Below are 25,155 nucleotides of genomic sequence, written 5' to 3' on the forward strand. Positions count from 1 at the left end.
GCTTCATTCATCTTCCTTTCCCTTTTCTCCTCCTTCACACATAGATGCAAATTGATAGTTGTTCAATTTTATTTGGAATTTGTGACACCACAACCATTGACTTGCTTTGGGATCTGGATTATTTGCCAAGTTTTGCCACTTCTACATTCTCCACTCTCTCAGATGTTGAGGATAAGCCTCCTCACACTCACCACTAGCCTCCTCCAGTATAGTTGATCAACATCCTATTCTCTAGGTGCCTGGTGCATTAGTCACTCTTTCCTCTCTTTATATTTTTGTATGCATATGCATGTATACACACACAGAGGCTCCTTAGTTAAACTATATCCTGGAGGGGTGACATCATTCCATTTCATCTTGTGTTATTTTTGGTCATCAGAACACTCCAATCTACATCCACATTTCTACCTGTTGACAGATGCAACTCCTCCCAATGAGGTTGAATTAGAAATAATTGTCCATTTATGGCATGGTATTTCCAATATGAAATTCACATTGCCTGACCCAAAAGTCAACTCCTTCCTATAAATGGATCATCAATTCAGATGTTAGAGGAACCAACAAAATCAGCACCCCAGTAGAGTTACTAGAGAGCACAAGTTTGTATCAACCGAGAAATATCTGAGAGGAAAATTATGCTTTAAAGTATGTACTTCAGGTTTTGAGCCCATAAATTCCTTCAAAACAGATTAGTGATTTAAAACTTTGTTTTAGTCTCGCAACTTCTTAAACAATTGTTGGCATAATTGGAAAGCACCTACAAATTGAAACGGACACAAACTACAAGTGAGTCTTCCTAATTCCCACTTCCTCAACCTCCATTTCCACAACCCAGATCCCTCCCTTGGTGCTCTGAGTGAAGCCATGCACCTGCTCAAGCAACTCAGATTTCAAAGAGAAGTAGTTAATGGAAGCTGAATACATCATAGCCCATAACACACAAACTATTTAACTCTACTGTAAAGAATGGATCCATGTGAGTATGAATGATTTTTTTGTCTTGGCTGTGTTGGGTTTCCACATGACTCAACCTCTGCCCTACCTCTGTGACTGCCTGTACCTGCCTATGTGCTCTGATTTCCCCCACACACTTCCTATTTGAGAAACACAGGCTTCTCCAAGGAAACTGAGCAAGAAGAGTATTGTGCCAATCAGAGGTGCAGGGGTAAGAGTTTCATCATTGAAACTAAAGTGCATGATAAGGGTCAGGTAGAACAAGCACTGTTGCAAAGTTCACTTTTAGAGGCAATTGATGTAAAAGTGTGCAGCCTGGTATTGCAAAAGTTAGGTGTAGGTTTTCCACTCAAAACTTTATTAGAAATTTCCCCAAATCTCCATCCTTAATAATATAACTTCTCTTACTTCATTTCTTGGTCCTCGCTCATGACCAATTGTTTTTACATAAAAAATATTCAACATAATTATACAACAAGAATAAATAAAATTAGTCCCTAAATATTGAAAGTAAAATTAAATTAACTTGTGTATTAAATTACACAAGTGGCATAACCAAATAGAGATAAACAATTTCATGTCAGTTTAAGATACAGCATTTTCGTCATCCATCCTGAGTGCGGGTATGCCCTAAGGGTAAAATAATTAAAGAATAAAATCTTCAACTCTTTTCAGTAATTCTTTCATTGGTGGTACTGTTGATATTTTTACATTGACACTGCTATATGTATTTTGTGGGATAAAGTAAATGAGTAATTAATTACACTGGGGACAATGAGAGCCTGAATTTTGACATGGAGAAAGTCGATACAGATATAAGGTTATTGAGGTTAAATAAAGTCTCTGTAGTCTTGGGTTGAAGTACCAATGTAAATAATCCAAGGTATATTTTATCGCCAAATAAGATTCTACCTCTATACACCAAATGGGAAAAAAAAAGATATTCAATAGTGTGGTCCACTTTTTCCATTTAATATTATGTAATATATCTTCCCTTTAAATTCCAAAAAATAAAGGAGTTTTCCAATAATTAATGGCACTAGTTTCCACTGTCTGATAAGTTACTTCTTAGGAGGAAAGGTCCAGAGGGCATCTAGCTGCTAGTAGAATGGGTTCAGAATTTCCACAGCAAACTCTCTATGCTTTCAAAAATTAAAGTCAGTAGAACTAGTGCTCCAATGCTGTTTCACTTGAAAACAGTGTAAAATGAATAGAAATAATGATCATTAACCATATATTGCTGAGTTGGTATATGATGGGACTAGTTTAAGGGGCTGGACAGGAGGGGGCGTTACAAATTCCTTTTGCTGTAGTACACTGGTGGAGATGGATTTCTGGGGGATAAACATGCAATTTTCTGTAGGCTGCAAACTTAAGTGGAGTGTATCAGGCTCAAGTCATTAACATAGAATTTGTACCCTCTAAGATAATTGGACAACACGGAGTTTACACGTCATAGCTAACCACCAATTAAGATGAACTTTACTTATTTTGCTTGGGACTGGGAATAAAAATTGTGTGTGTGTGTGTGTGTGTGTGTGTGCGTGTGTGTGCGTGTGTGTGTGTGCGCGTGTGTGCGCGCTGGGGCGCATACATATGCACACACATACACAAACAGATATGTAAAATTATATTGGCTTTGTTGTTCATACGGCCGCTCAGTGAAAAGTCCTGTGGCCTGTCATCCCGTCCTTCTATTCAAGTATTTCAAATCCAGGATGAAGAAGGAACAAGGACTCCGGTCCAGTTCAGACTTCAGCAACCTCGCTGGGAACCGGAAGGACGCACGGACCAGGTTACCCCACCGGCTTCTTTATACCATTACATACATCACGTCCGGTCGGCGCGAGGAGCTACGTCAGGGGAAGGTATTTGCCGACGTACCCGGAACTGTTTCCAAGGTTTCGTCAAGTTCGGGTTGTGGCGCGGTGACTGGTCCTACGGGGAGCGTAGGCAACCGGTATCTTCCCAGGCTGGCAAGAGCGCCCCCTTCTCCCCGGCTTCGGGGACCCAACGGCAGTGATGGCTCCGGTGTCTGGTTCCCGCAGCCCGGAGAGGGAGGCCTCGGGCTCCAGGGTGAGGCGTCGCAGTTCGTCGAGGAGCCCTAAGCCTAGCAAATCCGCCCGGTCCCCGCGGGGCCACCGCTCTCGCTCGCACTCTTGTTCTCGGTCTGGGGATCGGAATGGCCTCAGCCATCAGTCAAGTGGCCTGGGCCAGAGCTCCCGAAACCAGCCCTACCGCTCCCGCTCGCGGTCACGCTCTCGAGAGCGGCCCTCTGCGATGCGGGGCACCCCCTTCTCTTCTGCCTCCTCGTCCGCCTATTATGGCGGCTACTCACGCCCCTACGGGAACGACAAGCCTTGGCCTAGCCTCTTGGACAAGGAGAGGGAGGAAAGCCTGCGGCAGAAGTGAGTGAGATGGACGCACCCTCTCTTGCACCCACCTACCTTCCAAGTCCAATTTCCTAGTTCATCCCTACTGACTATTTCCATTTCTCTCTCCGCCTGCCTTGTGCCCATTTTCATCAGTGCACCCACTACAATGCCTTATTTGCTGTTTGATTTCCTTAAGTTTTCACTCATCCTCGGTCCCCTTTAATCCGGTGCCCTGGTCTGCCGCTACACCCTTCTGTCTCCTGGCTTCTGGCGGACACGGTCGAGCGCCTCAGACCTACGGGAATCCTGTAGGAAGCATTTTACTTTGTTGCGTGGTTATCATTCGTGAGCATGTTTTTATTTCCCACTAGAGAGTTCTAATAGAAAGGAAGGACCCTACTGTATTGATTACAAAATTCACAGTGCTTAGCACTCTGTAGGCATGCTACCATTGCTTGTTGAACGATCAGACAGGTTTAAACAAGATATGTTAAGTGGTAATATTTTGTAGCCGGTTGGGAAGGGTTGAGATGAAAGGTTTAAACTGGAGAGAAGAAAAACCTCTAATGACAAGATAATTGAATGAGTGCAGGAAAAGTGATCTGCTCAACTCTAGATTAGGCTACATTGAGAAGGGTCCTGTTAAAAGTGTTCTCAATCTTGACCATGAAAGGTAAGGTCAGGGTGAGATCAGGTCTCTAATAAGAATGAGTATTGAAGTGGAAAAATAGATAGTTTAAAAAGTAGAAAGGAAACAGGTTATAATGATTTCTAAGTCTTCATGTCTAATGCTTAATGGGAGTTAAATTATGTGTTGGGCACTGCACTAAGTGGTTTACATACACTATGTGTTAAAAACAAGACATTTAAAAGTATTATAGGCATTGAGGTTAAGGTTTCAACAGTGGCAGATGTCCCCATGAATCGTTTTCTTCCAGGAGAGGGAAGCTAGTAAATCATAGTGGAGAGGACAAGCTTCAGAATCAGACTGCCTGAATACAAAGCCCTGCTTTGCTGCTTAGTAGTTGTGTGACCTTGGGCAAGTTACTTAACCTCTCTGAACTTAATTTCTTCACTATTTAAAAGGGGATGAAATTCGGACAATTGCTTTTATAGCTGTAATGATTTAGTGCCTGGAAACGAATAAATAGTTCTTACAGTGTTAATTATTAGGTTTTCCTGCCTGGGAACAGAATCAGTAAAAATGGTCCTGAGTTAGGTTGGAGACCTACCTCTCCAACTTCAGTTTTTCAGAAAGTTATCCCCAGGCTGTGTCAGTCAAAAAGCAACCAGCTTCTTGCTAGACAGTCATCACCAAAAGATGTTGGAACTTTTGGATGAAATTTGCATTTGTACATTTAGAAGATAAATAATTTATCTTCAAAGGACAGATGGCAACAGGGGTTGAATCTGACTGCTTGCTCTTTACAGCCTGTCAAGCATTCTTCCTCCTGTATGCACAGTATTCCAAGTTCAGTTATAAGTATGTCTCTTTTTAGGCTGTTTCTTCGAGTGGGAAACCTGACTCTGCACAATTATAATACCTCTTCCCCTGAATAAAGAATTATATTTATTTTGTAAGGTTTTTTTTAAACAAATGGAGTCACAAGCTGCTAAACTTTGAGGAATGGAGCCTTAGGTTTTTATTTTTGTTTGTTTTTGTTTGTTTATGAGTAATAGGAAAATTAAGAGAAGAAATCACAAACATAAAACGATTTTCTCTGTGTGTCCTCTTACAGTAGATAGAGATATAACCTTTTTTCTAAAAAGGAACTAAATGGGAAAAGAAAAACCCTGTATCTCATTGAGGACAATTTTTTTATCAAATAAAATTTTTTTTTCTGAGATCTTTTTATTTTCTACTTCTAATGCTTCATTTTTATTTTCTTCATTAATCGTTTCTTTGAGATTTTATTTCTTTTTTAATTTATTTTTAGAGAGAGGGGAAGGGAGGGAGAAAAGGAGAGAAACATTAATGGGCTAGAGGAACATCAGTCAGTTGCTTTTCACATGCTCCCAACTATGTACCTGACCTGCAACCCAGACTCTGACCTAGAATTGAACCAGTGATCCTTTACCTTGTGGGATGATGCCCAACCTATTGAGCCACACCAGCCAGGGCTATTTTCTTCATTAATTCTTGAATGTCAACAAACAGAAGGTTTGACCAAACAAAAGTATTGACCTTTCTATTTTCATAAATGTGCGTAAACAAAAGAAGTTATTTACGAATGTAACACTGTTTCTGTCACTCACACATTGCAGAAGATGAAATGAGCAGTTGGGAGCTATGTCACATGTAAGGCAGAGAGGATGCACTTGACAACCTCCCAGGCTACATTTCCGGCCCAGCCTCTCAAGCTGTCTGTAGTCAGTGCCAGTTGATAGTACTATCAAAACATCAGATCATAATTTTTGACTTCACATTTAAGCCATTTTTGTTTTTATTTTTTAATAAATTTATTTATTTTTAGGAAAAGGGAAGGGAGGGAGGAAGAGAGGGAGAGAAACAGTCAGTTGCCTCTCACACACCTGCAACTGAGGACTTGGCCTGAAACCCAGGTATGTGTCCTGACCAGGAATCAAACCTGGGACCTTCCAGTCTTCAGGCCAGAGTTCAATCCACTGAGCAATACCAGCCAGGGCTAAGCCAAGTTTTTATTAATTTAAAGTTTAAAATGTAAGGGAAAATAGGACTTAACTGGACTCCTTGGAATTTCATTTATACGTTTAGGAAACAGTTTATCCATAGAGTTATAATTCACGTGCCTATATCTTCTAGGAGATTAAGCGAGAGAGAGAGGATTGGAGAATTGGGAGCTCCTGAAGTATGGGGACTTTCTCCAAAGAATCCAGAACCAGAGTAAGTGATTAAAAAATTTATTTTTAAATGTAACATTTGTTTAACTCCAGAGTCTATTGTCAAAATTTTTGTTCAGTACAGCTCACATTTTTCTCCTTTCTTGTGATTAATGCTATTCTACCCCTTAAGTTTGTTTTATTTATTTTTAGAGAGGAGAAGGGAGGGAGAGAAACATTGGTCAGTTGCCTCTCACATGCCCTCAACTGGGGGCACAGCCCACAACCCAGGCATGTGCCCTGACTGGGAATTGAACCAGTAACCTTTCAGTTCCAAGGCTGACACTCAGTCCACAGAGCCACACCGCCAGGGCTACCCCTTAAGTTTTAAAGACATTGAACATATCTGTTGCTAGCAGATTTTAGCATGTTAATAGTTTTCTTAAATCGTTATTCACAGAATGCTAATTTCTTACTCATAGAAGGGTTCTGTGTTGAAACAAGTACTTTTATACTATTTCTGATCATTTTTTTCTCAATCCAATAGCAGTTTGCATGTCAGATGTTAGCATTACAAAGGGATTTTTTACAGCATAACTGACATACAACATTCTATTGGTTTCAGGTATACAGCATAATGATTTGATATTTTTATACAAGGTGGGCAAAAGTAGATTTATAGTTATTCATATGGAAAGTAATATAACAAATAATAATACAAGAATAAACTGTGTTTTGTGTACTCACAACTGAAAACCTACTTTTGCCTCACCCTATATATTCTTGGCTCCTTTGTTGTAAATTAATTGACCGTATATGAGGGAGACCCCCCCCAACAAACCGGAATTATCTTCTGGCGGGTGGGACCCTTGTAGTACAGGCTTTTCCCACTAGGCAAGTGTTCTAGGAACCCATCTATATCAGTTTTGTCAGCTGGCATTGTTGTGAGAGGCTGCTTTCAGCTTCAGTGAATTTTTTTTGAAGGCTCTTTCAGTGTGTTTGCACATTTCATGATGGGTGATTTACCAGCACACCTGCCCACACCATGCTGAGTGTTCAGCAGTTTTTGACCAAAAATGGCATGACTCCTGTGTCCCACCCTCCCTGTTCACTCAATCTGTCCCTGAGCAACTTTGGGGGGGTTTGTTTCCCCAGATGAAAAAGTCCTCAAAGGGAAATGTTTTGCTTATGTGGAAGAGGTGAAACAAAAAAACAGCAGAAGCACTAAAAGGCATCAAAATTGATGAGTTCAAAAACTGTTTTGAGCGGTGGGGAAAAAATGTCTCAATAGGTGTATTGCATCAAATGGAGAGTACTTTGAAGGTGTCTGAAGTTTAAACATGTAAGAATAAATACACAACTTTCTAGAAATAGATTCCAGGGTTGTTGTTTTTTTCTCAGTCCCCCCTCATATGTGTAGGTTTATTTCTGGGCTTTCTATTCTTTTCCCAAGGAATTTTTTTCAATAAACATACTGATATGGTTTTGTTTAGTTCTCCTATATCAAGTAGTATCTGAAGGTTTAATCCTTTTTCCTTTTCCTTATTGTTTTCCTCTTTGGTACTGTTGATAAACTGCTTCTTTTTCCTCTGTTTCTGTGTCTACTTTAGGTTGAGTCGAAACAGTGGACTTGACTGGTAGACTTGTCGTTTGTGACAGGGTGATAAAGCATTATTATCTGAAACTTGTTTTTATAAATACCTTTGGAAAATGCTTGAAGAGTCTGACCTCAAAGAATTAGAGTTGGAAAGAACCCTAAAATTACTTTTCTAAGCAACACCTAAATTATTCCAGATGTGATTTGCAGAGAAAAGATTGTATAAGAACTCCTTGTTTAAACTGTTACAGGATTTTTTTATAACACTCGTTTTCGGAATTTTCTACAACAGAATGAGATCTGTTTTTACTGTAGTGCGTGAGGCTCTTCTTGCTTTGGGGAGACAGAACAGTTGCTGCTCTGCCATATGTCCTTTACACACGTCGAATAAAATTATGACATCTTCCCACAGCCTTCTTATCCCCACTTTCTTTCATCTTTCCTTATGGCTCCCATTGCCTTACTTTTGTCCTGTGCTTTCTTCTGAATATATAAATCTTGCATGCTTATATCAGTTTGAATAGCACTTTGTAAACTCTAAAGCATTATGCAAATGTCAGTGATTACTCTATTATCATGAACATGGTAAATCCTTAAACAGTACTCTTAGAAAAGCAGTCCAAATCTTGCTTTTAATAGTTCTTGGAAATCATTTCTTACTGAAACTTTTTTTAAAGATTTTTTATTCATTTTTTTAGAGAGAGAGAGAGAAACATCAATGTGTGGTTGCCTCTTACGTGGCCCTCACTGGGGCCCTGGCCCACACCCCAGGCATGTGCCCTGACTGGGAATCAAACTGGCGACCCTTTGCTTTGCAGCTGGCACTCAATCCACTGAGCTATACCAGGCAGGGCTGTTACTTTTTATACTCTGTGGTTCATATTTTATCACTTTCCTGATTCTTTTTTTCTTTTTAAATTACAATTGACATACAATATTATATTAGTTTCAGGTGTACAATCCCATGGTTAGACATTTATATCACTTACATAGTGATCACCCTAGTAAATCTGGTACCTATCTGGTACCATATATAGTATTACATTATTCCCTATGCTATACATTATATTCCTGTGATTATTTTGTAACTACCAATTTGTACTTCTAAATCCCTTTATCTTTTTCACCCACCCCCATCAACCCCTCTCCTGTCTGGCAGCTGTCAGTGTTTTCTGTATCTATGAGTATGTTTCTGTTCTGCTTATTTGTTTTATTAAATCCCACATATAAGTGAATTATCTGGCATTTGTCTTTTTCTGTGTGACTTATTTCATTCAGCATAATACCCTCTAGGTCCAACCATGTTGTTGCTGATGGCAAGATTTCATTCTTTTGTATGGCTGAATCATATTTCATTTTATGTATGCACCACTTCTTTATCCATTCATCTATTGATGGACACTTAGGCTGCTTCTGTATCTTGGCAATTGTAAATAATGCTGCAGTAAGCATATGGATGTATCTGTTTTTTTCAATTTAGTGTTTTGGTTTTCTCTGGATTAATACCCGGTAATGGAAGTGCGGGATCCTTCTTTGTCTCTTGTTAATGACTTTTGTTTCAAAATCTGTTTCGTCAAGTATAGATGGTTTTTCAGGTATGGCACCCACCTGCTGGCTCTGTGTGGAAAGGGCTCAGCAAAGAAACAATGGCCTTTGTCTGCATTTCTGTCTGGGAGAAAGCTGCCCCTCCAGCCCTCTCCCTGATGCCAGCCAGTTCAGTTCCTCCCCATATGTCCCTGGTGCCTTTCGACCTGCTGCCCCAGTACTGGAGCTCAGAGGGAGTGAGACCAAGTAAGTCCATGCACGGGCCATTTAAGAGGAATGTCTGGGTCTCTGGAAGCCTCTGTCTCACTCTGCCATAATCCCTGCTGGTGTTTACACCCAGAAGTTATAGGACTTTCTCTTCCTGGCACTGGAACCTGAGCTGGGATGCCTGGGTGAGGCTGGGACAACTTGCTCCTCAGAGAGGGAACCTTGCAGCCAAAATATCCCTCCGGGTTTTTAACCACCATATGTGGGTATGGGACCAGCCTGTTCAGTGTCTCTGTCCCGCCTACTAGTCTTGATGTGGCTTCTTCAGTATATTTTTAGTTATAGGACTTCTTTTCAGCTAGATTTCAGGTGGTTTTGAATGATGGTTGTTGTGTAGTTTCGTTGTAATTTTGATGTGATCACGTGAGGTTCTGAGTACCGCATTTAGCTACTCCCGTCATCTTGACCAGCCCCTGACATTTCCAATTCTTATAACTATGCTCTTTATTTTTTTTCATGGTCCAAGCATGTGGTGATTTTTATTAAGAATGAGTTTGACCCCTGACCTGGGAGCTCAGTTGGTTAGAGTACGGTCCTGGTACACCAAGGTTGGGGGTTTGCTCCCAGTCAGGACACATACAAGAATCAACCAAAGAATACATATAATAAGTTGAACAACAAATTGATGTCTCTCTGTCTCTCTCCCTCTTCCTGCCTCTCTAAAATCAATAAATAGAAATTAGGGGGAAAATTTTTTAAAGAATAACTTTGGTTTGCTCTGGCCAGGTAGCTCGGTTGGTTGGGATGTCATCCCATACACCAATAGGTTATGGGTTCGATTCCTGGTCAGGGCACATACCTGGGTTGTGGGTTCTGTCCTTGGTCAGGGCACAACTGATTGAGGTTTCTCACATCAATATTTCTGTCTCTGTCTCTCTCTCTCTTTCCTTTCCTCTCTAAAATCAATTAACATACCCTTGGGTGAGGATTAAAATAAAAGAGAATAACTTTGGTTCTAAGCATTCCACCTTCAATTCTATAATACTTTATATTAAAAACTATTATATAAGCACAAATACAAACAATATTAAATTATGAAAACAAATACATTAAGGCTCCCTTTATATACATTATATACATTCAAACAAGTCAAGATTTTTCAAAGTAGAAGAATAAAGTCAACTGTTACAGCTTAGGAAACAATACTGCTTTATTACTAGGAGATTATAAAACACCGAACTAGTTTAAGAAAAACACAGTGGGAAAATGGAGCCATTTTTGTCCAAAAGTGGCTCAAAGCACAAACTGCTTGGATGTTCAAGAGTCCTAGGGGTTTGGACTGTAAAGCGTGGGGGGAGACTGATGCCTTTTTAACCTCAGGCCTGTGAGCTAGGCTGGTATGACTTCAAAGAGTCCGTTTGTACCTTCCACTGTTTAGTCATTGAGACATCACTGTATGATACTTACAAGTCTTCTTTTGGCCATCTTTATACTACTAACTACAAATAATTCCGCAGATTTGTGAGTGAGATTGGAAGGGAAATGCTTTTGTAACTTATTTTTCCCAATGAAGGATGAATTCTAGGTAAGTTCTTGGTTCTTCTAAAGGAGACTGTCAGAGCCCTTGAGAATTTTATCAAGTGGCAGAATTGTTTCAAGGACGTAAGTCTGTGCATGAGCCAGTCCTGAACCATCATTTTACAAATCACATCATTAGTCTATATGCACAAAGAAAATATATCAGTCAATGTGCAATCAGAAATGTACTTTTCAAGATAAGGGCAGTTAACATACTTTCTTCTTTCAAAAGGAAGAGCTATGGGAAAAATAGTTACCATTCCATCCTTCGAAAGCAAACAACTATAGAGCAATATGTTATCTTACGTACCTCCTATTTTATTTAAGTAATACTTGCTGATGAGAGAAATCATCCATTCCAGGTATAATTCACATATTCTCAAACTTACAGTACATGATCACTGCAATAACCATGTTCTTTAAATTCAGCTCTGATGAACATACACCAGTAGAGGATGAGGAACCAAAGAAAAGCACCACTTCAGCTTCTACTTCAGAAGGTATGTTTTATTTTTTTTCCTCTGTGTCATTGAACGACAGCTGCTACTGGCACAGTCCCAGGGCAAGGATGCACCCAAGGGTTTTTCTTTCAGCACCAACTACCAAATCCTGGCCCCACTCACTGCCTCAGAAGGTATGTTTTAAATACAGAACTTTTTTATTTAGAAGTTAAAAAGTAAGTTTATAAATAGTTAAACATTAGACTTTGCTTTTGTTCAAATTGTCTATCACATATTCTTTTTCAGTATTTCAAATACAATAAAATTGATATTCAGATATATATACATACATACATACTTCTTTAGAAGTTAGTTTTTATTTGTATTCTCTGTAGAAGAAAAGAAGAAGAAGAAGAAGGATAGTCACTCAAAAGAAAGGTCCAAGAAAAGAAGAAAGAAAAAGTCAACTAAAAGAAAACACAAGAATTATTCTGACGATAGTGACAGTGACTCTGATTCTGAAACAGACTCCTCTGGTAAGATAGTCACATGATTCTGCAGGCCTCAGCTCAGAACTACTTTTACATTCTAAAGCTTATTTCAGAAGCAGGTTCTTAAAAACAATAATAATAGTCAAGAGTTTTTGGACGCTCACTGACTTTGGGATGGGCACCCAGCTACGTGCTTGCTATTTCATCAACACGGCAACTGCAGGATAGTTCTTTGAGAAGGAGAAAAGAGGCATGGAGCATCATTGTCACACATTTGGGATTCACACGTAACTAGGGTGACTAGACTGGTTGTGTGCAGGTGTCCAAGGCACGTGGCACCGAACCAAGTTGGGGTTGGGCTGCAAGACGTGGTACCAAACCAGGCCATATGGGGCTGCCTCAGCCCAGAGGAGCGGCTCTTTTGTGTAATTCTCACACTCAGTGGGCACCTTTGTGCAATTTTCAAACAGCCACACCATAAAGAGCCCCTTCAGGCTGGCAGCTCATTTAAGGAGGACACCCTGTGGGCTGGCACATCACAAAAGCCACCTGTTTGCGCCTAGTCCTGCCTGATGATCGGTAGAGGCTGCCTCCTCTGGGGACACATTACATAAAGGTGTCCCCTCCTCTGCCGTCACCTGGGTTTCCTGGCCCCCACTGTCACTTTTCTTTCTCACTGCTGCAAGACCCATCTTCCTTAAAGCACAAATCCAAGCATGTCAGTCCCCTTCTCAAAACCCTTGAGTAGCACTATATAGGCTTCACAGTGAAGTTCACACCCTGATTGGTCCATTCTAATCACACATGCCCTGTCACTTTCTCTCATGGTGTCCTCTGTAGCCTGAGGACTACTTTCTGTCTCCTCAGTGTTTCACGTTCCTTCTCTTGATTTTGTTACTTGATGCAGGTAGTCCATCTGCCTGCAGTGCCAGTCTCGCCCTGCATGCGGCTTAGCTTACTCATTTCAACGATGGGCAGGCATTACTTTTGCGATAGAACTGATTTTAAAAAGAGCTAGCTTAAGAGTCACCTTTGCCTGGTCAGCCATTCTTCAACCACCCTCCCCAAGTCAGCCTGACTGTGAGACTCCTGTGCAGGCCTAGAGCACCCCATGCTTCCTCTGTCACTCGGGATGCTGGCAATCTCTTTACCTCCGTCACCTGCATTAGACTGCACTGCTGGAAAGCATCCTCTTAAACACACACAAAGGTTTTTCTCTTTCCATCTTGAAAATACCCAAACGTTCAGAGAAGTAGAGAGCATAGTATAGTACCATATGCATATCACCTTAATTTTAACAATTGTTAGTAGTTTCACATATTTGTTTCAAATACCATATCTTGCCATATATAGTGAGCACTTTTTTGCCCAAATTTTTGAGGGAAAACTAAGGGTGTACATTATACATGGGTATAATGATTACATGCCATGGGCATAATAATGCCATGTATGATGCACACAAAAACGTGGGTAGGCGTTATACACAGCAAAATACGGTATTTTTGTTGTTGAGATAGTCGATATAAATGATAAATATCACACTGCCACTCTAAGGATTTCTGTATACATCTCTTTTATGACATTTTCCTACTTAATCACAATACTATTATTTCATGTAATAAAAATAATAATGCCCTATATCACCAAATACTTAGAGTGACTTTAGTATCCGTGTCCCTGGTGCTTTGCGCACATTCTGACAAGTAGCAATATATTAATGAATTTCTGTGTCACGACAAATAGAACAGTAATGTGGTATTTATCTACTCAAAAGTATTGGGGGGGGTGGAGTTAAAATTTTTTTAATTTCTAAATTGTTTAATTTGCAGATGAAGATACAAAAAGGAGATCAAAGAAAGCCAAGAAAAAGGAAAAGAAGAAGAAACGCAGATCGTTGGTTTTTTTCTTCAACTTTTTAAAAAAGATTTTTATTTATTTATTTTTAGAGAGAGGGGAAGGGAGGAAGAAAGGGAGGGAGAGAAACATCAGTGTGTGGTTGCCTCTCATGTGCCCCCTACTGGACAGCTGGCCTGCAACCCAGGCATGTGTCCTGACTATGAATCAAACTGTCACCAGTTTGATTTGCAAGCTGGCACTTAGTCCACTGAGCCACACCAGCCAGAGCTCTTCAATTTTTACTATGGAAAATTTCACATACATATAAAATTATATAAAACAATGAAATGATCTCCCGTGTAACCACCACCCAGCTTGCACAATTACCAACTCATGGACAGTCTCCACTGCCCCGCCCCAGATTATTTTGAAACCAATCCCAGATATTATTTTGTCCATAAACCAGCATGTTTCTCTAAAAGATGGACATTCTTTTAAAAAACATAACTACAGTACTTTTAGCACATCTAAAATATTTAACAATAATTTCTCAATTCTTGGCATTTTTTTTGTAGAGTCTATTCAAATCAGGATCCAAGTAATGACATGAATTGCTATTGGTTGACATGTCACATAAGCCTCTAAATCCTCTTCTCTTTTTGTTCTTGCATTTTGTTGAAGAAACCAAATTATTTGTCCTATATAGTTTCCTGCAGTATGGATTTTGCTGATTGTATTCCTGTGGTATCCATTTAACATGTTCTGTCCTCTATATTTATAAGATAAACCCACCCTCATGAACTGTTGGGGTACTCTGAAGTAGTTTGTATAGGAAGAACAGGATAATTACTTACTTTTTTTGTTTTAAGAGTTTTCAGAATAATGATCTGGGTTACTTTACTATCATTGCGAACCCAAGTATTCATACATGTTTGATGTTTTTTAATCCATTACATTTAAAATTATTGATGTTCAAATTGGTATAGCTGTTTTTTAAGTTCTTTATTTCTGTTATCTTTCTGCAACATGAGACCTGTATTTCATTGTTCCTGTCAGGGGTCTTTTTTTAATAGGGAAACAGGATTTGGTTAAATAAGTTAGATTTTCAAATTAAAATTATTCTCTAAAAAGTTTGAATAAGCTGAGAATTCAAATCTAATCAGTCTTTTCATTGCCTTGAAAAATAATATGCCCTTTAACATGGGAAAATTAAGTCACTTTGTATCAAATTATATAATTACAGGAAGAAACACAAGAAAAAGAAGTCTAAGAAGAACAGAAAAGATTCCAGTGATTCAAGCTCTAAAGATTCCCAAGAAGAGTTTCTGGAGAATCCCTGGAAGGATCGATCAAGTAGGTTCTGATGATACACTTTTTTTTCCCATTATTTGCGTATTTATTACTACAGTTCACCCTTGAACAACATGGGTTTGAATTGCATGGGTCCACTTATATAAGGATTTTCTTCCAAAAATACTGTAAATATATTTTCTCTTCCTTATGATTTTCTTTTTTTTCTTATTTATTATCAACACTGTTACAAGTTTCCCTGATAGACTTTGACTCAGAACAGATAAAACATTAAATTAACTAACCAATTAGTCAAAATGTGAATATATTTCTGAACATCTTTCATGCAGAGCCTGAGGAACCCTCGGATTTAATTGGCCCAGAGGCTCCAAAAACACTTGCCTCTCAAGATGATAAACCTCTGAAGTAAGTAACAGTGTATTTACAATATCTAAAGTACCTCCTCAAAAGTATGGCCCTAACTTAACCTTTCCAAGCTTATCTCCCTCTGCCCCCTTTTTTATACCTCAGGTTCTAACTGAGCTTAGTGAAGTTTCCCAGTGGTTACTGTGCAGTTGCCCACATTGTACCTTGTTTCCCTTATTTCTTCTCCCAACATGCTTTCCCTTCTTTTCCCAGCCCAGTTTTCTTCACTACCTCCAATTTCTTCCTGGTAAAATCCTCACTATCCTTCAAAGCCCTTTTCAAAAGGTGGGGGGTATGTGCTGAGTCCCAGTACCTTCCCTCCAAAGTAGGTGTGATTCCTACCCTCTTTCATCCTTTAGTCCTCAAAGCATTTTCTATTTCTCTTATGAAATGTATTATATATTTTACATTGTATTGCAGTTATATCTTTATTAATCTAGAAATTCCACAAGAACAGAGATTATTTTGTTTAATAGATATTTAAAAAGCATTTAATAAGTTGAATGAAGGGATGATAGTTTTTAAAGTCCCCTTGAATGAAAGGTAGTAGATAATTGTTACTACATGTGTTATTATTTGTTATAAGGCTTAATAGTATGTTAAATTTGAGGTATATTATTTCTTTGCTTTTTTTTCATGGAAAAAGGGAAGAGGAATTCACTGAAAGGAGCAGTAATGGCAATGCCTTAGGGATAAATTTATCCATAACTGTAAAACATGAATCTATACATGCTAACACCAGTTCTTTTGTTCTTCCAAAGTATCTCTGCACTTCTGGGTTGGTTACATAGGTCACAGGGCACTGTTTACTAATTAAGTTAAAATAATTTGTGTTGGGCTTCCCAACATGCTGCCACTCAGCAACTGTTATTCCCACTGTTTGCTGAGAGTAAATGAATTTCTGTGTTCTCTTTAGATGTTGGGCTTTTTATAATGGACCTTTTCTGAATTCTGCATTATTTTGTAGCTATGGCCATGCCCTGTTACCTGGTGAAGGTGCAGCTATGGCTGAATATGTAAAAGCTGGAAAACGTATCCCACGAAGAGGTGAAATTGGTTTGACAAGTGAAGAAATTGCATCATTTGAATGCTCGGGTTACGTAATGAGTGGTAGCAGGTATGCTCTTGGCATTGAAATCAGTTTTGGTATTAGATCATTTCCTTCTTTCCCACTACCAGAATTATATTTGGTGATCGATTTTCATTAAGTGACCATTTCTAATCAAAAGTAAAGTATAAGTATTGTTTTAATATGGGTTTTATTAATATAAATGTGGTTGTCTGAAATTCTGTGTATGCAGCTCAGCCTCAAAATCAGCTATGTCAAAGAATCAGTCTTTCCAGTGTCTTTTCTTATTTCATATTTTGGTACAGATAGTTTACCCTATGGAGGATATATCTAAATTCAGCTCTTTATCACTGCCCCACGGGAATGTAGCATTTTTCTAGTTAAGAAAGAATTTTCATAAGACAGCATTTCCTAGTTTCTAAGTTTGCCTCTAGTTCTCTGTGGACTCTGAGGATGAAGAACAGAAAAGAATTATGACAGAAATCAGGTTCAGCATGGGAAAATTAATATAAAATTAGGGGAGAGAAAGCAAAGTACCAAGAAGAACAAGGAGAATGAATAGGACATCTGTACCAAAATCAGACTGAAGTTTGGGTTTTTAAAAACTTTCTATAAAGTTTTCCCTGGCTGGTATGGCTCAGTGGGTTGAGCACCAGCCTGTGAACCAGAGGGTCTCTGCTTTGACTCCTAGTCAGGGCACATGCCTGGGCTGCAGGCCAGGTCCCCAGTAGAGGGTGCATAGGAGGCAACCACACATTGATGCTTCTCTCCCTCTCTTTCTCCCTCCCTCCCCCTCTGTCTAAAAATAAATAAATAAAATCTTTTTTAAAAACTTTACATAAAGTTTTAAAAGTTGATAAATATCTTAAAATAAGATTGGAGGCAAATATTAACAGCACCTCTGAAGCACTTCCAGAATCTTAGAATTCAGAGGGCCAACATTTGAAAACATTATATCTGAGGATCAGCACAATAAGATAAGAAAAAGAAATTAGACACATAAGGACAGGAAAGGAAGATATAACAATGTCATTTTTGTGAATGATATGGATTGTTTATATGGAAAATCTTAAAGAATCTAGAGATAAATTATAAATAAGAAGAGGGTTTAACAAATGGTTGGATATAAGGTTAATACACAAAAATCAATTGCATTTCTGTGTACCAGCAACATACAACTAGAAAATGTAACTAAATAAAAAAGAAAATAACATTTATAACAGTATCAGAGAATATGAAGGACTTAGGAATAAATCTTAATAAAAGATGTCCAGGAGCTCTACAGGGAAAATTATAAAATTATTGAGACACTTAGATGGAAATAAATGGAGAGATAGCATATTCGTGGATGAAAGGCAATATTGTAAAGTTGTCAGTTTTTCCCAAATTGATCTGTAGATTCAGTGCAGTTCCAGTCAAAATCACAACAGATTTTTCATGATACTTATAATAAGTTAGTTTTAAAATGTATATGTTAGACTAGATGGCCAAGAATAGCTAGGTTACTTCTGAAGAAGAGGAGGAGGAAGATGAGATTTGTTCTACCAGATGTGAAGACTTATTATAATGCTTACAGTACATTAGAAAGTATGGGGGTACCAATGAATTGTGTGATGGAATAAAATACAGAGCCCGGGGTCAGAGCCATACGTGTATGGAAACTAGGTATATGAAAAAGATGGCCTGTCAAATCACTGGGGACGGAATAAACTATTTAGTAAATGCTTCAGGAAAAAAATCTTATCTATATGAAAAAGATGAAAGTAGATCCCTGTATTACCACATTTAAAAAATCAGTACAGCTAGATTAAGGACTTAAATGTCAGAAACCACTTTAACACTCTTAGTATAAAATATGAGCAAATATCTGTTAGATCTTGGGGTGGAAACAGTGTTTTTTAAAGAAGACAAAAAATACAATAACCATAAAACAAAATATTGCTAAATTTGTCTAAGTTAAAAGTAAGAATTTTTGTTCATCAAAAGACATCTTTTAACGAGTAAAAAGACAAGTTCCAAGCTGGGATAAGATCCTGCAATGCACACAACCGTTATACAGTTAGCATTGAGAATAATTAAAGAATACCAATAAACAACCCAAAAGTGGGAAAATGACACAAACAGGCATTTGTCAGAAGAAGTATGTATGGCCTATATGTACATAAAACGACTTCATTATCATCAGAAATGGAAATTAAGAACATACTAAAATACTCTTTTACATACATTTGATAGACAAAAGTTCATAGTTCTAACAATACCAAGCATTGGAGAGGATATGAATCTACAGGATCTCTTAAGTATTACTAGTGATGGTGTAAATTGGTACAGCTACCTTGAAAAACACTCTGCCATTATCTTGGAAAGTTGAGCATTCATATACTTTTATGACCCAGTAAATGCATACGGAGATACCCATGAGAAAATCTTTCCCATGTACTAGGAGATATTTACATAGAGGTTTATTACAGCATCGTTCACATAGCACTTCCTGTTCCAAATAAACTATTCACTGTACCCTGAGCAACCTAAACACATTGTCATCTCCTTCACTCTCCATCCTGCCACTCCCCAACTTCCACACTAACCTGAAATGGTTCTCCCCTCTTCTCACTCGGTTTTCTCTATTTTTCTAGACAGCTCATGCTTCATCTTGAACTGACTCTATAGGATTGGGTACATACACATAAAAGAGGCAGGTTTTCATGAAGTTTTCCTGCTAACTAAGCAACCTTTTGAAGATGATGTAATAGTTTCCCTCTGCCCCTGCCACTATAGTTTCCCGATTTGGATCTTGTGCTAAATCCCTTCTTTATTTTCTTTGAGCTTCTACTAGAGTCTAAGGAGTTAAATTCAATTGTAGGTGTAGACTTGGTTCTTTTGGTTGTATGAGAAATTTGAACCTTAAAGAAGTTCTACCTAATTGATGACAGCTTAAGTCTTTCATCCATCCTACTATCAATTTCACAAAGGCAGATCGCACGTATCACCTAGGAGGTTTAATAATTTGCCATTTCTGGTTGTACTGGAGACAGCAGAACTAGACTTAGGCCCTTAGTTTTTAAAATTAATGGCTTTCATGACGTTTACAGAATCTCAGAGATTATTATTTGAATACTAGAAATGAATCAAAGGACATGTTGGCAGATAAAATAAATGAATCTTTTAAAAATATAACCCATTACAAAACAGTTTCTGTTTGTCAGATTTTTAAAAAGATTTTATTTATCTATCTTTAGAGGGGAATGGAAGGAGAAAGAAAGGGAGAGAAACATCAGTGTGTGGTTACCTCTCACGTGCCCCCAACTGAGACCTGGCCCACAACCCAGGCATGTGCCCTGACTGGGGATCAAACCAGCGACCCTTTGATCTCCAGGCCTGCACTCAATCCACCGAGCTACACCAGCCAGGCCTCTATTTGTCAGATTTTTAAATGAGCCACTCTGTATTAAGAAAGGGTTAGTGAAAAAGTACTGTGAGAATAATTACTGAGAAATTAAGCCAAAAATAAAATTATCCCCAGGCATCGCCGAATGGAGGCTGTGCGACTACGGAAAGAGAACCAGATCTATAGTGCAGATGAGAAGAGAGCTCTTGCATCCTTTAACCAAGAAGAGAGACGAAAGAGAGAAAACAAGATTCTGGCCAGTTTTCGAGAGATGGTATACAGAAAAACTAAAGGGAAAGATGACAAATAAGGATTTTGGGCTTGTTCAGTGGACGTTTTTAACAGAAAGTCCGGGTTTTATATATACCTACAAAAAGATTGTTACAACCTGAAAAGTTTTGCAGTGCTACTGTGCCTTCTATTTAATTCTTTCAGTCTTTCAATAAAAAGCTGTTTATTGATATAACATTAGCAAGTTCTTGGGGTTATTTTGATTGACCATAAAACTTTCTGGTTTAAAAATCCAAATTACAAATGAAATCCTACTGTATTGGGGGAGGTGACATTGAGAGAAAATGTCAGTGGGAGTAAAAGAAAACTATACTTGAACAATAATTGATTTTTTAAATATATATATTTAAAATGTTTTAAAAGAAAAAAAATGTCAGTGAGATGAGAAACTTAACTCTCACACCATGGGACAGTGCTACTCATAGCTCTACATGACATCCGCCCCCACCCCAACTGAACTGGTGGGAAATTACCATTCCTCTATATTGAGTATATTATGAGTAGACTTGATAGAAACATACAGGAGGCCAGTTTTGTCAACACAATGAACGCATTGCTGGAAAAAGAAAATCTGGAATGTGAAGATTGACTTTTATTTTACAATATATATCATCCGCCCTGCGAATAATGTACTTTGGTTTTAGTCCCTGACCAATCCCCAAACCAGCAAATAAACCAAAAAGCAAACTAACCCACAGACTTGTTGAATTGAAAATGTGAACATTAGTTTTAAAAATTCTTAGTAGGTTACTTAAAAGTTTTTTTCCAAATATAAAATATTGGAAAGTCTGTTGTTGTGCCACTATAAGTACATTATTTCCATCTAAGCTTTATGTAGGTCATAATTTGAATACTAGAAATTAATGGAAGTCAACTATGGTCAGTAGCTTAATAGGGAAAAATCTAATGAATCATTATTTTAACTCGGTTTATAAGGATGAAACTAAAATGATATTAAACATTTTGCCTGTCTTTTATATAATAGGCAGATTTTATTTTAAATGTTGTTTAACCTTTCAGATTGGTTTTTACATCCATGATTCAGTTTAATCTCTAACTTTGTATAAAACCCCCGCACTTTATCACTTTTTTATGTCTACTATTGACTTTTAAGTTTGGGAGAAGTGGAAAATTTTGGAACTATGAGATTACAGTCTTTTTCCTTCCCTATGTCATTCAGTTTTAGTCATTAGGTCACAAGAGTGAAGGGGGAGGGGACAGTGGAAGTTCGGGTTGTTTTTGTTAAGGTTGTTTTGAGCTGCATTACTATTTTGTACCTAGGATAAATTTAAATTTACCTGGGTGATAAGGAAATTCTGACTCTGCTCTTATAAAATGCCCTCTTCTCTCTCCTTAGAATAGTTTAAAGTCATTTTTTCAAAGTTTTAAAATAAGGCAGTAAGATTTCAAAGCATAAATCAGAACTTTTACTCTCTTTAGCATATATTCTGGGAAAATGTCTACCTTTAACCCACAACTAATGAACTAAACAGCCAGTTGGGATGTAGCAACATGTATGGCCCCTGAATTTGAAGTGATTTCTATTTATAATTATTGCTGAGAAATTCGGTTTTTTCCAAAAGTTAAAAGGAAACTAACTAGGTCCCAAATTTATGAGTTGTAATCCATCTACTTCCCTGTGTAATAAAACCAAAATTTATAATCCCCATTTAAATATTTTGTTATCTAAGAATGTTATTTCTTGTTACTGGCTCCTAGACCTAAATGAGCCTGTTCTCTTATTTCTAGTAGGCAAGATAGTTCAAATGCAGCAATTTTGTGATACATGAATATTATGGATTTTTATGAGATTCTCCTGTCTCCTCCACGGAGCAGATACCCAACAAATGCTTGTTGAGTAAATAGAAGAAAATATATTAACTTAATTTCAGAGCTTTACCATTGCTTTCATCAGTGTTCAGGAAAGATGTGCCAAGAATAGCTTTGGTGGCATATTTTGGGGGAAAGGGGAAAGAAGAATAAAAGGGCTGAAAGAATTTTATTTTCAGCTCATGAGAGTTACTACTTCAAACTGTGTGCTTAGTCACCGGAGCCATAATTCTAATAGGAGGGCTGTTGTATTTGAAATACTACATTTTTTTCTTCTCCAGGGAGACTTCTCTAGTTTCCCACCTCCTTACCTGTTGCTCTAAAATTTTCCTTCCTTTTTTTATTTGTTGCATAAATATAACAGTTAAAAAAAGAAGAAAAAAACTACCCACATTCTTACCACATCAACTGTCTTCAGGGTTCTGTGTTCACTTCCAGTGCTTGTCTATGTAAATACGTATTCTGATGTACCTATGAGTAATCACTCCTAATGTAATTTGTCTTTGGTATTTTAAAATTTTGCATCCAGGCAAGACAGCCTCACTGGGATGGTAGGAACAATTGATAATCTGGTGTGAGGATGGGAAGAAAACAAGAAATAAGTGAGGGTGGAGACCGAGCCTTCCGTGGGTTTTTTTTTTGGCCCCCTTTTTTTTTTTTGCCCCCAGTCCTGAAACCACACTGCTGCCATCATGATTGTGATGATGCCCAGTTTGAGTTTCAGACTGTGTTTAACAAGGAGGCTTACCTCACAGTAAATGAAGGGGTCTGTGAGTAGAGAAACCCGTCAGACTGACTGGTTATGTTATGAGCCATAGAACTGTTGCCATTTTTCTGTTCCCCATCTGTGCTCATAAAGAGGTGTATCTGGGCAAGACACAGGCTCAAATGGGGGGAAGAGCAGTCAAGTAGCAATCTCTGTTGCTCTGGGAGGTGAATTTTAGCAGCTCTCCAAACTCAGCTTCTATATCTGTAAGACTCTGAGTGAGGCAGATAGTGATGGGGAAAAACTTTGAGAAAATAGAAAACAACTTAGTGGTTTACTCTGTTAGCATGACGGAAGTTGCCAAATGGAAAATGAATGAATGCAAAAAAAATACAGCTGGATTGTGTGCCACAAGTTTATTATTCAATAAATGTTTTGTGGTTTGATGTGAAGTATTGTATTATTAATACATTTAGATTAGAAATCCAATCCTAACACATTCTCTAAGAATCAGACATAATTGAATTCAGAGACAAATGGCTTTGCAAACTTATTTTTGGCCTCAATCACGTAAATCAAGCAGTTTTCTGGAAAGTGAGCAACTCCTGGTCTGCAGAAGAAAAAAAACAAATACACCAAAAGTTTCTTAAAATAAAAGAAAACATTGAGCCAAAGACTGGTTCCCTGTTTACTCAGTTACATTCCTTGTGAGCAAAAAGCCTTTTCAGTGTGAAGGGGTGAAGACTGTCTGTAGCTATTCCTTAGGCCCAATCAATAAAAGAATGAATGAGCTTATATGTAAAGATTCTTTAAGAGAGCTGCTATACAAATGAAGGGGATTATTATACATGAGTTAATTCCATGTAATTGTGAATTTTCCCATAGAAATAATGGACATGACCCACTTTACCCCCACCCTACTCCAGCAACTAACCCTCAAGTTTCTAATCACTGAAAAACAAGACACTAAAAAGCATCCCCCCTAAAAAAAAAAAAAACAAAACATTTTCTAGAACAATGGCAGTATCCTACTTTTAGCCCATCCTAATAGGGTAAGTGGTCCAAATGAGAAAGATGATCATTACATGAATTGTCTGTGACTGTGGGCCAGCTGGATTCCTGCGGTGTGACAGCCTTTATCTACCACCCATTTAAAATAACTCTCCAAATGTTCATTACCTGTGAAGCAGTGACTGGCCCTCAAAGGAATAAGAGACGTCAATGGGTGCATCCTAAGAAAGAAAAGGACAGTTGTCAGCCTAGACCAATCATACCAACTCATGATTCCTTCCATCTCTATACTTGTTCATATGTATACTCTTAAATTTCTAGAATTGATCTTCCTAGTGAGTGGGGGTCTGTAGGGGGTAATTTTTTGTCACTTCAAACCTCTGTTCTCCAAAAGATCTTTTTGGCAACAGATATCTTAAGCATCACTCCGACATTGGAAACAAGTCAAGAGAGGCTTAGGCTCATTGAGTAAGTCATTTACCTCCTTTACATGTTCCTGTTTAATCAACTGACACTACCTGCTTTACCCCTTAGGAATGTCGTAAGAGTAAAATAATATAGATGAACGAGTTTGAAAACCTTTTTAAAGCATAACAATGCTTTAAAGCATAACAATGTAGGCCTTTTTAAAGCATAACAATGTAGGCTATAATATTGTCTCAGTGGTCCCCATCCATTCTCCCCTCCAAAATGATACTCGGAATTCTGAGCAAAAGCCCTTCTCCCAAGCCGTGTCTGTGTGGTCACTGGTTAATGGTCTTGCTTACCTCCACCCACCTTACTTTCCAGTCTCTGGATTCACCAGTTACCAACACGGCTGGTGGTGGGATATAGGACCGGGAGAAGCAAGAGTGCCACATATTTTACCTATTTAGATTACTTTAGGTTCCAAACTCTCTGAAAAGATGTTTGTACTAGAATAGCATGAATTACAGGATATAATTAACTCAGTATGTAGTCACATATGAAGCCTTAGAGTCAGGCAAAGGTTCAAATAACTTTTGTAAAAGGATGGAAAGCAAAGGGGACATAACATTTTTATGTCTGCTGTGCTCCAGGCATTATGCTTAGTATCAGCCCTGCTCCTCTGAGAACCCAATGCCTGGATTCATGTTATTTTGACTCTCTTCACAGCAACTATCACCACATTTCATATTCATGCTCTCCCTAACAGCTACAAGCAGGCATTCCTTCAGGTATTTATTGGGTGCCCACTATTTTCTAGGCCTTGTTTTACAGCAAGACAAAAATCCTTGCCTTCATGGAACCTACCTTCTGGTAGGGAGAGCAGACAATAACAAGATAAATTATATCAGAAGGTG

The 25,155-nt window shown here is 38.2% G+C and overlaps 1 protein-coding gene across 1 annotated transcript; it reads left to right on the forward strand.

The window, feature by feature from the left end:
* Nucleotides 1-2,822: 2,822 nt before the first annotated feature.
* NKAP (NF-kappa-B-activating protein) lies at nt 2,823-23,268 on the forward strand. The gene is made up of 9 exons (XM_037159974.2): nt 2,823-3,362; nt 6,112-6,192; nt 11,485-11,555; nt 11,891-12,031; nt 13,816-13,879; nt 15,066-15,175; nt 15,463-15,538; nt 16,506-16,655; nt 20,131-23,268. The coding sequence occupies exons 1-9, from the start codon at nt 2,977-2,979 to the stop codon at nt 20,303-20,305; spliced, it is 1,254 nt and encodes a 417-aa protein (XP_037015869.2). The 5' UTR covers nt 2,823-2,976; the 3' UTR covers nt 20,306-23,268.
* Nucleotides 23,269-25,155: the final 1,887 nt, after the last annotated feature.

Source organism: Artibeus jamaicensis, unplaced genomic scaffold (genome assembly GCF_021234435.1).
Source record: "Artibeus jamaicensis isolate MK-2021 breed Jamaican fruit bat unplaced genomic scaffold, CSHL_Jam_final contig_1686, whole genome shotgun sequence".
Lineage (NCBI taxonomy): Eukaryota > Metazoa > Chordata > Mammalia > Chiroptera > Phyllostomidae > Artibeus > Artibeus jamaicensis.